The sequence below is a fragment of the Helicoverpa zea genome, chromosome 1 (assembly GCF_022581195.2).
Source record: "Helicoverpa zea isolate HzStark_Cry1AcR chromosome 1, ilHelZeax1.1, whole genome shotgun sequence".
NCBI classification, from domain to species: domain Eukaryota; kingdom Metazoa; phylum Arthropoda; class Insecta; order Lepidoptera; family Noctuidae; genus Helicoverpa; species Helicoverpa zea.
Genome location: NC_061452.1, coordinates 2,043,005 through 2,058,458, shown reverse-complemented (window position 1 = coordinate 2,058,458; position 15,454 = coordinate 2,043,005). Strand labels below are relative to the sequence as shown.

General features: G+C 36.2%; 1 protein-coding gene across 7 annotated transcripts in view; it reads left to right on the top strand.

Annotated features, from left to right (window-relative positions):
* Positions 1 to 15,454, top strand: part of LOC124636725 (amyloid-beta A4 precursor protein-binding family A member 1-like) — a 132,378-nt gene that overhangs the window by 89,023 nt on the left and 27,901 nt on the right. For 6 of the 7 annotated variants that reach the window (XM_047172973.1, XM_047173231.1, XM_047173151.1 and 3 more), the window contains 6 exons: positions 2,115 to 2,143; positions 10,683 to 10,841; positions 11,638 to 11,775; positions 12,094 to 12,256; positions 14,088 to 14,325; positions 14,898 to 15,223. In XM_047172973.1, the coding sequence (XP_047028929.1) occupies positions 10,717 to 10,841; positions 11,638 to 11,775; positions 12,094 to 12,256; positions 14,088 to 14,325; positions 14,898 to 15,223 (990 nt within the window). In that variant the 5' untranslated portion in view covers positions 2,115 to 2,143; positions 10,683 to 10,716. The remainder of the gene's footprint in view (positions 1 to 2,114; positions 2,144 to 10,682; positions 10,842 to 11,637; positions 11,776 to 12,093; positions 12,257 to 14,087; positions 14,326 to 14,897; positions 15,224 to 15,454) is intronic. The other variant, XM_047173304.1, reaches the window with a different exon arrangement.

The window sequence follows — 15,454 nt, the reverse complement described above, 5'->3', positions numbered from 1 at the left end:
TTTTTTATGCAATCTATTTAGGACGAAAATAAAAAAAGAATTCCTGATAACGCTACGCTTTTTCACGTGTACATTGAATGTAAAAGGTATTCGCTTTGTATCGTGTAACGTAACAAAAAATTCTCTTTTGTGCCTTGAAATATCCAACACAGTTTCAATTTCTATTTAATTTTACGTTTGTGCCTGATAAAAACTTCTGGTAAAATAAAACGCTTACTGCTTCCCTTTGTTCCTGAGCTTCAAAAAGCCATATTATATTAAAGCCATCAAGATTACTTTTCCCGTATTGTTTTCAAAGCAGTTGTTTTAATTTTACGCCAACAATATTATTTCGCGCGCTTATAACGCTTTGAAAACCTTTTTGAAATAAGCTTTAAGCTAGATTAAGTTTGCTGCATATCGTTTAGTATGATTGTTTTTGTGTGAAATAAAAACGGAATACATTACTTTAACTGTAAAACAAACCAGTTTATTGAATGAGATTTCAACAGCGTATTTCAAGTTACGTGTACGAAGGTCGAATCAGGGTTTCTAAATAAACAGCAGCCAACAACAAAATTTAAACACGTTGTCGACCTAAATTGCTTCCATCTATTGGCCGGCTCGAATCGAACGATCCTTCTAACGTAATTACGTTTAAGTCACTCTTAGAATATTAATAAAGCCGTAATAAGATTATTGAATATTATTACATTTTAATAAAGCTGTTTGGGGAGGCTTTGAATTCCGGGTATGCAATTAGAATCTTGGGCGGGTAGGAGCTCGCCTTATGGATATACTATGGGTACTCAACTTAGACGGAATCGCTTTGAAATCGTTTGGTTCTCGTGTGATAGTATCATAGGACAATATCAACTTGAATTTTCTGAAACAATAAGTTCGTAATTTCCAATATCGAAGGACCCAATCTTCTGCCACTTCGAGCCATATATTATCCGTATCAACTATGCACGAGCAACCCCAAAGCGTTACCCTCAATTTTAACGCTTTAAGGTCACAAGGACGAATGTTTGACTATCCAAATTTCGATTACGAATAAATCACTTTGCTTTTGGTCCACTTAACCAATTCCCAATTTTGGTACTGCAAACTCAAATTAGATTTAGCCAACTTTCCGTCTATTACATTTGAACATTTAATAGCGGTCCTTAGTACCCACTTTAAAAAGAGATTTTTGCTTTTATCCAGAATTTATTCGATAAAATTGATTAATAGCTCTTACAGTACGTATGCCATTATATAGAACGATGTAGCCAACTGTATTTTTATGACAATACGTTGCGATATTGTTAAACAAAAAGGCAAGTCATTATAAAACGGATTCATGTTATTTAAATAGATGCGGACTCTGTAAGGAATCTGTCTTATCATGCCGTCAGAAAGTCCAAAGTTACCAAGTATCCGGCTAGCTTGGAGGAATGTTTTGAGCTTAATATACTTGCTAAATGCCTTTACAAACTTAACCCAAATATACCAAAACTGAATTTCTATAAGGGAAGTGTCGTACTGACGTTCTCTTAACACAAACTTGAAGCACAAAGCGCTGAATTTCCCTCTCAGTACTCACTTCACAGCGCTTTCAATATCGTCTACGCCACTAGACGCTGGATTTGCATCTCAATTTAAAGCGCAGCCTTTGCTTTAAGCTTCAGGGGCACGCGTTAAAAGAAAATTGGGGCAAACTTACATTCATAAATAATGTATGTTATTCTTATTTATTCCGCATTTACATGCGTAAACGAGGTTTAGAATATTATATAAGCTAATTTTGTTTTTATTGCGTACACAAATATTTCCGTTTGCGAAAAGATAGAAATGTTCAAATAAATAATGTTATTCGCGGAAAGGATAGAACAGCCAAGTTTCTCATATATTTTTTCGAAGTTAGGTAGGATATACATAGATGTCAATGCTAACTTTCAAAACCTAACTAGTTTTCTGAAATTTTTGCGAGTTTTTATGTTTATGAGCTAACTTGGTATCCTAGCTTGGAAACTTGCAAAACTTGGCAGGACTTGGCAAAATGGCAGCCGAAAACAAATAATTTATTCATCCCATTGTTTGTTTCCAAATTGTTTTTGTTACACTTATTAATATTAAATATTTTGTTTCAGGTTTAAGAAGGATACAACTATGAGGAAAGGTAAGGGATCACTTCTAGAATAACTAGATCCTCTTATTTTTTAACTTACTTCTTCCTATTTTAGTGGATGTTAGAAGTACAATCTTCCGTAAAACTAATAATTCTTAGAGTAATGCCTGTGCATTTGGAGCCTGTTGATTTTTTACGGAATCAAATAATAATTTTCCATCTAAATAAAAATATATTTATATTGGTTTTGTATTTACAATAGTTATATTATCAACCATTTACATTGTTCTGAAATCCTCTAGAACCTAGAAGACGTCTATACTTTGCAAATTCTCTTGTCTATTTTACTTTTATTTCACATTCTATTCTACCGACGCAGTTCAACCAGCTAGCGTTTCAAAACTCCGCCTTTCCCTGAAAAAATGGCTATAAAACCTTTTTACTGTACTAATGAGGTAAAACATTAGCATTCTCACGTTAAATTATAGTCACGAAACCTTCTCTGAATATTTACAGTTATTTATTTCACCCGTACGTTTAAAATGCTCACTATAGGTAGGTACCTACTGTCAGTATGATAAATAATGTAATAACAAAATCAGTGTGTAATTGTAGGAATAAATATTTAGAGTGAGGCCATTCATTTCAAGCCTGAATGAATGACGCCAAATTGCTGGATGATTTGTCAGTTTTGTTGATTATTCAGTAATAAATGTAGTCCCAACTGAGTTAGCAGACTGGTAATTATAGTTTGCAATTTATAATTTTCATGTAACTTCATAATACTACTCGTTAACACAAAGAACCGTTACCTTCATACTGTTTCAAAAATTCTACGTCTTAAAATTCTACCTTGTCGTTTGTTAAGATAATTATAATTTCGTAAACGTTCCTTTAGAAGGGTTCCCTTGTTTCAACTGTGTAACATCCAGAAAAGTGCGCAACAAAGTTGTTTGAGAGGGTTGAATGTACTCTCGCCTTTATCTACGAGTTCTATGGGCTTCTGTTGAGGTTTCTGATACTTTGTCATGTTATCCATGACTTAGCTAATTAACGACAACGAGATTGTGCCATCGTTTTGTCGTGTAAATAAACTGAACGGATTTTTTTTTTCTAAATGAAAAACATTTTTTTGATAATCCGTCAAATGGATGCCGTTCTTCATGAGGAAAAACAGCTAAAATTACTTTAACGAAATTTTCTAAAATAAATATTCCACCTGCGTCATATGAAACGAGATAAGATAAAATTCTCATTAATTCAATCCCGCACCTAAAGCTCCGGTGCCAAAAATCGTTTAAAAATTAAATCACAACACGTTCCAATTTACATAACTCAATCGCATCCCTATTTCCTTGCCGGCTTTCTCAAGGAAACTCATAAAATTACACGGTGGAAACGGAACATGCACAACGGGGTTGTCAACTCGATTTTGTAGCTGGTATTGTGACCACACGTCGACGAACACACGTAACCACAGCCAGGGGTGGCAGACGAGTTTTATGGCTCGCGAGTGTACGATACCTAGCACTTTGTACCTACACTCAAAATAATGTGGCGCTGGAGATACACTGTAATAGGATACCTAGCATGTCTGGTTGCAACGTTAGGTAAGAATTTTTATAAGGTAAAGACCGTTTCAGAGATTAAAAGCAAACAGATCATGTAGTAGCAGCCACATTAAGATTCGTGAGTTGATTGATTACCATAGTCATTATTATCATATATTTTTGTTAAAGAACTGCAAACTACTATGAAGGTCGTTGATGTAAACCATTTTTATTCCGACTTCTACCAAGCAAAATGATTCGTAACATTTTCACCAATAACTAGAACAGGTATGACATATAACGTTAGGCTTACGGATTATCCTAAAAAGGTTTTCTCACACAATACATTTCCACAGTCTAGATAATCTTTTCCCATAAACCAAGCGAGGGTAGTTCGACACAAAGGGTCTATAGACCTGACTCGTTCGTAACGTTGACCTTTAGTTTACGACTTTTAAATGTCGACTCTCTGGGCACACGACCTCGGAATGTACTTTGTCAATAAATTCCCCATTGGGACCTATAGTCCATTTAGTTTTTTGAGTTTTCTAACAAGTGGCAGATGGTTTCTGAAAATGACTTTCTTATTTCTATCAAAAGTTTGGACTTTGTTTAACAAGTTGAATCGGCTTGTTATCTAGATGGCGAGTAATATTGTAGTATCGTTGGATCAGTAATAATAAATGAAAGAAGTTAAAGACAATCTATATAGACGATCAATTTTATTTTTGATTGTATTTTGGCAAATGCTTACGAAACGTACCTACCATACTGCTAAAGAATCTCCATTAATTAACCAACTCCATATTTCACCAAAAAGCCCACATGTCTTATTAAGTTACGCTCAATAATTCGGTTTCTGAAAGGTGATAGACAAATATGCCTTCGGGAAGGCGGTAGGGAAAAGAAAGTTATTGGAGACATTTCCCAGTTGCGAAGGCACGTGTTATTAGTAGGATACGTGCTCACATTCCCTACATTTATATGTATATTTCGACCCATCTTGTTACTACTCTAGAAGTACAAGATATATTTTGGTTAGAAAGCTTTAAACTTCTAGAGCATTAGAAAACTTTCAAACTAAATCTCTACCACTGAATGCTATCCAAGGTTGTTTTGAGATCTCTTCATGAGCATTTCCATTTGCTCGAGCAAAATTGTTGCACTAAAAGCTACTTCAGTAATAACAATTGAACACAAGTTTGCTTTGGTTTGGTATTTGGGTGTTAGATTAATATAAGCATTGTTGGTGAAATTGGCTATGCTGGAGATACCAATCTAATCAAATATTCACCAAAATGTGATATTTCATGCTTTTTTTCTCGTTATTATTTGTAGGACCTTGTTTAGCCTTTAGAATAAAATGCGGTACATTGTATTCATAAAATATTAGGTTTATATTATTTACCTAAATGTAAAATGTAGGGCTGTTAGACTGACATTTTCCTGTTACAAGGGAATGTGGTGTCGCGGCTCGTATGACCCTTTCTACATGTTTCATGTTTGACCCTACTCTGGTTGTAACATCTGATGTTTGGCACTTTGTTTCTTAAGTTTCGTCTCCGAATTTTTCGAAAATACCAGGAGAAATGTGAAGTCAAGGGTTCCATTATTTGGAAGGCTGTGTTGAATATTCATGAAGAATTTTCGCAGTCCACATTGTCGTAGATTTAATTTCCATCAACGGAACTTGGTGTGACTCCGGTGACTCCTATTATATTCAATTTTTGTTTCCGCGTGACAGATGAATGAGCACTTGAGCGTCGCCCTCGTGCCTATTCCATAAATGGGGTTTTAATTACCGCCTGGACTCGAGTGTTCCATTCTTTGCGAAATTCATTAAATATAAGTCGGGCCCCGTGAGAGACTTGCTAATTGGCGAACTGTAGTGACGTCTGGCCAAAAGGCACGTCACTCGGGCCACTCTCCCTCTTACCAAATAAAAGATATTAAACAAAATTATATCTTCCCCACGACAATTTAAGTTTTAATTTCGATTGAAGACACGAGGGTTCCATTTAGAATAGGATAAAAGGGTTCGAATTCTGTGAATGTAAATTACGTTGATTCCATTTGCTTTGAAAAGAAAGATTTCGTTCTTCAGTGATATTAAATAATAAGTAAGTTGTAACGTTAATGTAATTAATTTCATAGAAGACAACCTTCATCTTGAATAAGGGACGGATGAATAACTTTGTTTACCAGAGTAAGTTAGGTAGGTACCTGTATTCTTCACAGGGAAAGATGAAATATAATTCTACGTTGGGGACTTGATTCAAGATAAATAGTATGTAATCTTTATAACAACCAGTTCTCTGCAAAGGCTTCATACAATATTGAATTATTGTAGATTGCTTCATACAAATACGGGACAATGTAAACTTGATTGAATGGGCTTGTTCAGCCTTCAACTTATTACTGCAACTTCCTTCGTTTATTTAACAAAATATATTCCATAAATTCGATAAATAAATACTGCTATTTCTCTTGAAATGGATAATATTATTTCTTCATTATTTATGATTCCTCGTTCTACCATTTTCACATTTCTTCAAACTTAATAAACTAGGTTGACGGCTTTTCCATTTATGACTGAAATAAGTTCTGCAGTGAAATGTTTATTCATGAACATTTCCATTTATTTATATTTCATTTTCGGCAGTTTTGTTTCGTAGTAGCATTCATTGCATAACTAGAAACACGTCTGCACGGCAGAAATATTATTTCAAGAACTTCAAGCGACTTATTCCTTTCGAAAATATCTTCAAGACTTGTCGTCATGTTTTCTCAACAAATTACTTGTTTACCGTGATGCTAACTAACTGCATACATTATCATTTCTCTAAAGCACTTCATCAAAAAATCATTTGTATTCATTCAGCTTGCAATGAAGCAAAACATATGCAAAGTTGAAAACAGACATTGTGTTCGGAAACAAACAGCTGCGGGCGACGTAAGCCTATTTGCCTACATCATGTTTAGAGCAACAAAAACTGCTACGACAGCTCGTGTATCGTCCGCCGTAATAAAAACAGCCCGTATAAACCCGCCCTTAGGAAACGCGTCATCGGGGACCTAGCCTTTATTGGGAATAGGGTTGCTATATTAAACATCTGGTTTTAAATTGACTTTTTGGGGTTTTTACCCCAAAAAGTTTTTTTTATATTTTAAACACGAAGGAGAAAAGACTAGCGGAGATGCCCTAACGCAGGTAGGTCACGCGCCTTCAGGTAGGTCAAATACGTCACGACTACGTCACGGCAGGCGTGGCTGGACACCGCCCATATACCGTCCTTTACATCAAACTGACATCTTGTCATGGTTGTATTTTTACCACAATTTCAACAGATTTTATTTGTTACTCGATTAAAACGATGAAACGCGCTACCATTAGTTGTAGAAATTGCTCAGGATCCAAACTCAAACATACCATAGGATAACATTTCACGTGTAAGTAATATTTTAACTTTAAAACATTTTTTTGCTAGAGACATCTGTCGTCGAATAGCTGCATTTCTAGAACCTCTAAGTGAATTTGTATTATTTTCGTATCAATCTTGTATCAATGTATATTATTGGTACCAATTTTTGCCTTAAAAAGCAGCTTCATTTTTCCTTGCATTCTACAAGTTTTTTATAGATTATTTACAAACCAAAACATATGATATATTATCATGAAAATTTAATATTATAAAAACACCATCTTTCGGTAAGTAGTCGACTTACGTATATTTGAAGTAAAATTGTGTTAATCAAGACAGAGAGACCCGTTACAAAATTAAGTGCTACCAGACATCGAAAATGCAATCACCCATTCTTAAAAAAGGTCTTATTTAAAAAAGCTGCAATTATCTTAAAATTAATCATAACTCTAACTATGTAGATTTATTTATATTCATTACTAGCCCGCGTTTCACCCGCGTACCGTGGGAGCTACTGCCCGTACCGGGATAAAATATAGCCTATGTTACTTGCAGATAATATAGCTTTCTAATGGTGAAAGAATATTTAAAATCGGTCCAGTAGTTTTTGAGTTTATCCATCACAACCAAACAAACAAACAAAGTTTTCCTCTTTATAATATTAGAATAGATCAGCAATGTTTTACATAGGTATATCTCTCTTGCCGTACATACTTTTTGAATGTACCTTTACTCAGAGCAACATCCGACTCACATAAAGTCTGCTACTTATTTAGTGGATGCGCCGTTATGATACAGTTGTGAAAACTCTAATTTGATAAACACTGTCCCTATAATTTTAATTCCCATTTTTCTTGGTGAATTTCGTAATGTAGCAACATCGAAAATAACAACAGTCATCGCAGCACGGTTCTAGAACAAATAGAACGAATTTTCGTGCTTGTGATGCCATAGTGGCTAGTAGACGAACTAACACAATGCCATAAGTTGATACTTAAATTACACCATGGGGGTATTTTAGACCCGTGGTGAATAAAAATGATTTTTCATCGAGTCTCCGTTTAATGGTTCCTAGATACCTATTTCATTTCTGGAGGAGTAAATAAATTGTTGTGGGGCAAGTTCTCTGCACAAAATAATACTTATATAACAATTAATTTTCTAACTTTTTTATCTCTCTCTTTTTCTTCGTTCATTTCAAATGAATGCTTCTTTAAACTTTCTAATTGAATTACTATTTTAAAAGAATTATTAATTTTGAGTATTTACTTTACTTTTGAGTATGTCACTAGTGGTCGATGTTAGTTTAGGGTTAGATTTTAATCATCCTATTCCACGCTAGATGGATTTACAAAAAATGGGTGGCTTCCTATAAAAGGCGTTTAAGGGTGTAGCACGGGTGGAGCCAGTAACGTTCCTCGTCCCCCGCTCACCCGAATTTTGGCGCGCTGCTTTGTTAGGAGATTTCTCGTTAGGGCATCTCCGCTAGTCTTTTCTCCTCCGTGATTTTAAAGCAAACGAGCTTTTTGGATCGAAACATAAAACTTCAGACGGAAAGATATAACGATAAACACCGAATCCTTTTAATGCCTTTGTCTGATAATGTGTCATTCACACGTAATGTAGCGAAAAAATATCCAACCGCTTGTCCGCCCTCTGATCTTTGATCTTGCAACCCTATTGGAAGCCATGAAATACGCGAGACTCGTTACGTTCATATGGCAAAATGTATTCCATAAAACTAGCATAAGCTGAGTTATGTGTGCGCTGCAGAAAATGTTCCGAATGTTTGCTGAAGATATCAGGCATCTGTGCCAAAGTATTGTTTTTATAAACATCGCGCGTTTGCTAAAGCAGCGATTTGGATGCTTTTATTTGATCGTTCGTAGATCTCTGTGGAATTAATTTGTGGTTTGTTTACTGTTACTTTCCTGACCCAGATAGAAGCTTTCATCGTGGGTACATCCAAAGGTTTTACATTTGCGTTTGTAATTAGTGTTTTACAAATAAAGATAAATCGATGACTTTTAATCAAAACATAGCACCTCAGAATGGGTATCTCCATTAAAACAAGTATTTAAATTATTTTTTTCATTGAATCGCTCCCGCTTACTCCGTTTTAGCAGCCACGCCGCTAATGTTCTATCGATCTGGTAGTTTGGCAGCGGTTACAGTCGGTGCCATGCGAAACACGTCATTGGCCCGTGCCCCCAATACTCAGTGCCTTGGCCGAGCACCAGTGATAAACCTCAAACGTTCGTACTACCGATTAACATGAACTGCTAGGATAAATACTCCAGTCTTTTCGAACCTAATCTGCGATATTAATGACTGCGGGTTTGAGCTGTGTTTTTGCTGTAATATGCGAAAATTCTATGTTTTATTGCAGGCCAAAAGTTATATGGAATGAAAAACCTTTAATGTAGCATTTGACTCATTCATTACAAGTAAAGGGTTTATTGTTTTGTAGTTATGACTTTCGGCTTTCACTTGTAAGTTCAGAAATATTGGACTTGATTTCCAATTAAAGTTAGTTTGTTTGTTTGGTTTGAAGCTGTTTCTCAGAATTCGCCATAACCAAGCCAAAGAAATCTGAATATTATTACATTCTTCCAAACCCCACGTCTTTCTTACATCCCAGTGTTCTTGCTCCACTACTAAGTCTAAAATTCTCAACTAATATACTTGATTCCAAGAAGGCTACAGTTCTCAAAGAAATAGCAGAGACTATTCGCTTTTGATTAACATATGTACATACTGTTAACGGTGTAAGAACATTGCCGGGCGTCGTGAGGGTTGGCACGGGACCAGGAATAAATGTACTGGTGTTGCATCCAATGTGCTTCTTTTTTAGGCTGTATATTCGAAATATCTTGTAGGTGCAGTTAAGGGTTCTATAGTAAAGTAGCTGTATGAAGACTCTGAGCTTTGATGATAGCATATATTCTTATTTCATAACGGTGTGGCATCGTGTCAAAGGATTTGATGAGCTTTTGGAGATTGTGAGAACTTAGACAGATAGTTTTTTTACAATTGAAGTCAAACCTATCCATTTTTATGGCATTAAATTAATTTTGTCACATAGGTTCAGTTCAAAATAGCATTAGGTATGTTGAGGATATTAAAACTTTCGTTAGCGGACTAAACCATTTACACATGTAGATTTGTGACCCACAAATTCGTTTAGTTCAAAACTCATTTATTTTCATATGCTAAAATGAAATCTAAAATGTAGTGTTCAAATATTCTGACTCCGCTTTATGTCATACAACTCTTGCTCTGCACTACGCAGAGCTCATTTTCTGACTCGCATTATAAAGTTGGGCACTATGATTACAATTCCGTTTCCATGACAAAATAGTAGATGGTCAGTTGTAGCATCTTTACAACATAATTAGAAGGTAAAATGTATTTTCTATGGTCAATCCCTTAATTAGTAGCACTCCTTGTTATCATGAAAATCAAAAGCAACCAACTTGAAGACACCACAGGATGGTGTCGATTCAAAACTCCCGAAAACATTCAATCACTGCTCCGAATGAGAAGGGTTTAAACTGTTAAACTAACTTTGGTAAGTAGTTCTATTAACTAACGTAGCGGCACCTCTTGCCGGTAGAGGCGGTGGCGGTGTGACCCTGGCGCCGCTGGCGACATGAGCGCGGCCGCCCTCCGAGCGGACGGCGCGGGCGACTCCACGCCCGGCTCGGACGTCGGCGAGCGGATCACGCGGCTCTTCCCCAAGTGCCGCCCCAAGAACATGCAGCACGCACACGACAGGTAACCACCAGGTCATAATGTACCTGACTTATATAGAGGAACTGCTTAAGAGTTGTGGTGAACTAAGGCTAGGATTCACAACCTATTGAGGAACTTCTTAATAGAAGTGAAGAACTTAGACCTAGAAAGAACGTAGGGACGATAGGTACTAACCGTCAGTTGCTGTATGCAGTGCAGTTTCTGGAAAGTTTTAACAATTTTCATGGAGACATACATATATCATGCCATGTCAGTCAGCCTTATTGTGCTATGCGTGCTACAGAATTAACAACGAAAAATTATTTTCATAGGCATTCATCCATTGTAAACATTCATAAAGTACTTAACATGCACGTAAACGCCAGCGACCACCCCTTAACAACTTCGTTAAACACAGATATTCATTAAGTGATAATTATCGTGTTTTACGTGTTCAAACAGTCTGCGATTGCCGACATCTTACGTGTTCAAACACATTAAATTCCACCATCTCGATTCAAAGGGGCAAAGGCTTGCGCTGTTGATTCTGCAACGCAATTAGCCCCTTATTTAACCTTTTAAAGAACGTTTCTAAAAGTTTCTAAAGATTTAGGTTTATACTTGGAACTGCGTTAAAACCTTTGGCCTTTATATTAATGGACTTAGATAGACGTAGGTACTTAATTGAGTAGATATAGTTTTTTAATGTCTCGATATTAGTTTCTTTTCTTTATGTAGTATCTAAAATTTTCTTTCTTTGATAGACTAGATAAATACTTGACCGTTTCTTATTTTTTTCAGTCTTCCACTTTTTAAAATAGACTTTAAATCATTCCAGGTTGACCTCCAGCCTGGAGGGTCGCGATCGCGACACCAACAACGTGAACAACGCCTCGTCGGACGAGGAGCGAGGCAACGAGAGCCAACTAGTCATACTCAACTCCAAGGGAGGGACTTACAAACTTAGAGACTCAAGGTAATCAGGACTGAAATAAATTATAGCCATGTTTATTGTAAAACAAGAGTGGTCCAACAAAAGGAGTTATTTTAGAGGAGCATTAGGAGATACAGCGATTTTTACAGAAAAAACAAACTTGCTTTGAAGCCTTTTTATACGCAAACCATGTAGTCTTGATTAAATTTAGGCTGCTACATGAACCCTATATGGTCCCAAATTGATCTTCCACAACTACGAAAACTTTTTCTATCGTATTAGAAGAACTAATTTCAATACATTCCAATAAATTACTACTTACTGCAATATTCTAACACCATAAAAATCTTCGATCACCAGGATCATAGAAATCGCAGGAGGTCGGGAGCTGTACTCTCAGAGCCGGACGAAGGCGGTTCGCAAGCTGAGACACAACAACACGCACAAACACAACATGAGGAACAAAGTGCGCTCGCTTACTAAGGACACCGTGGATTATGCTGCTGATAACCTTAGTAATGAGGTTCGAGTATCTTACATCTTAATACTATTATATAATTTTGTATGGGTTTTAAACGGGGTTGGGTTATGAAGAAGAAGAAGGTTATTAGATGGGAGAGGCATTTGCCCAACAAAAAAAGGCATTATGTTCGGCAGAAGGCTGTTAAAAAAATATAGAAGTTTGATAACTTTTTTTTAGCTACGTACATGTGTCTACAGAGATAATATGAGCTTTAAATGAGACGTGGACAACTCAAACTAAATTGGAAATAAATCAATACTTTATCGGTTAGGTCACAAATAAGTTCACGTAGGTAAGCCATTACGGGTTACAGTCTTTTAAATGTGATATATAATATAAATATGTATTTAAAAAATAAACATTTGTCCATAATACTAATAGCCACCATTTAAAACTTAATGACGTCACTACGCAATCTCTAGCGTGACGTCATCGTGCACCGCATTTGAACCCGGTGTGGCAGTCTGAGCGGCTATAAATTACCCTTTCACGCGACTCGTGACCGGCTAGTTGGCGCCGATATGATGGCAATGGCGACGTGTATGAGAGTGCAGGCTACAATAGCTATAGTGTTTGTGTGACGTTGAAAGCTTTGTTTAATTTGATTTCTAATATTTTTCAAAGAAGAATACTCCTATTTCTTGTAAAACAAATTGCGAAGCTAGAAGGTAGGCCTTCTAACCACATATGCCAACATAATATTATTATGTGTCCTCAACATTTTTATTAGTTGCTTCCTTAAAAATTGCAGAAGTAACTTCCGTAAATTGTAAAAAGTTCTAAGAAATTACTATTAGCATCTTACAAAGGGGTTTTACATTTGAAATATCTTGAGTTGCTACTAACGTGACCTAAAAAACTTGTATGTGTTAGGCCGGCCTTACCGAAAGTACATCATCAATTTAGGAGCCCAGCTCTTGTCGGTGCAGCTCCTTCCAACCTACAAAACATAATTTGCATTTTATGATTGTATGAGCCTCCATGATATGAGCTAATACAAATCACGAAAGTGTGATAACATCCCAAAATTTTTATCAGATCAATGAAAGCCGATAAAATCCTTCCAATTTGTCACATAGAAAGGGGGGGTTCGGTGACTCATGCCAAAAAATGATAGATTTCAAATGATAAGTATTATTATCACAGCACTTATCTCACCTCGAGATGCAGGCGACGATCGATCCCGTAGTTTTATAGATAAATAATCTGCAGCGTATAATTGTGACAAACAGACGTATAAATAAAATATGCTAGTATAGATGAACAGTGTGGTAAAATTTTTTGACTCTGAGTGTAGTGATAGAAGAAATTTTCAAAATGATGACGGACATGTTATTGCCGCTACAATTAGGATTTGAAATGTTAATGGTATGGTTTAAATTGGTTAAAATTTAGGACTGAATACTTTGACCCATACCTAAATCTATTTTACCTGTAAACTAGTATCTGTATTTTGAAAAGCTTTATAAGTAAGGGGTAAACTTAGTTTACTTAATTAAGTTACAAACTTGTAACAACTTTCAAAAGTGTTTTTCTTTCTAAAGTGCTTTTTAAAAATCACAGCTGCATATGATGTCAATGAAAAAATACCTTTATTACTTGACGAAAATATGACATAGAAAAGTTTTCGTACCATCAAGGCATAATTATTATAAGCCAACGCCTACTTTTAAGGTTTATTAAATTCACCCTTATTCATCATCATCATCATCAGCCTATCGCAGTCCACTGCTGGACATAGGCCTCTCCAAGTGCACCCTTATTACCACGCATGTAAAGCTCATTATTACTTCAAAAAATATCTAAATCTTTTTAATTCTTTCCATTACAGATATCCCTACACAGAATAAACAATGAGCCTAAGAAAATGATTTCCCGGCACACCTCTCCTACATACACGAACGGCGATCGTGACGTCATACTAGAGAATAGTGCTATGGGTATTCCTAAAAACAGTTCCCCAATACTCGACCCCCATAAGACGACTGATGTCAGTACCAAGAGTAGTCCTATAGCGGTCGTCGCTGATGGAGAAGTCGTGGTCTTCGATGATAATGATGACTGGAAAGGTAATTGTGTTTTTTTGTTTTTTCTTTTTTTGAAGTTGAGGGCATTCTTTTTGGCTATGATAACCATAAATACTTGTGACAATCTGTCCTAACGTGTGTTGAATCGAAGTAGGTATAATAAAGATAACGAAGTGGTATAGATTATTCTCACAATGCCACAAAGTTTGCGTTCAACTTTCTGTAAAATAATTACTAAGCTGCCAATGTAAAATGTAAATCGCTTCCAATAATCAGCTGATTCAAATGTCTAATATAACTTCTGTGTGTTACTAATGTTTCTTTGTTGTTTTAAAATTGTTTATCACACTCCACTTCGTTACTAATTATTTCAGCTTTTGCTTTTCTACTTATTTATTGACACCTTTATTAATAATTTTGTGTGTTGGAAACTTTTGTTACCATTCTTTCTATGTGTTGTGTCTTTCTGCTGTCTTTCGTTACATCATCAAACACATTTTCAAAACATTCTTAGGAACCGTAACAAAAGTTTAAAACAAAATTAAACCTAACCAATCCTATCCAGTAACCATCGTTATTCATACAACTTTGTTTTCTCTTTCTTTTATTTTCAGTGATATTGAATTCTGTGTCTCTAGGTTTGAGGACGGAACCAGAAGCTAGTGACGATGAAATCGATATCAGTGTTAAGAGAACTTTAGACAATATTAAAAACGGTGATAGTGACGTGTTGAATAATAAGAGTGAAGTGAGTTGTGATAGTCAGTCTTCGCGGGAGGACGCCAGCCCGTCGGCCGCGTGGCTGTCGGGCGAGGAGGACAAGGCGCGGGTCACCAGGGTGATCGGCGAGCTGCCCATTGCGGAGTATGAAGGCTCGCCTAGAAGGTACGGCGTGGGCACGCAGAAGCCGACGCGGTCGCCGAGGCCTGGGTTTCCTCAGGTGAGGATTTTGTCTTGCATTCTAGTAGTATTTGGAGTCATTCCTCCCAGTAAAATTCTGACGTCAATATGAATTTTATGGATGCTTCCTCTATACAAATTCTTTTCCCCGAATTAATGTTTAGGCATTGAAACTTTTATTGGACTTCTCACGATGTTCTGCCATAACCAGACCCACGTAAAATTAATCATGACACAGTGTTGTCCAGATACACCTTATTTTACTAGAATA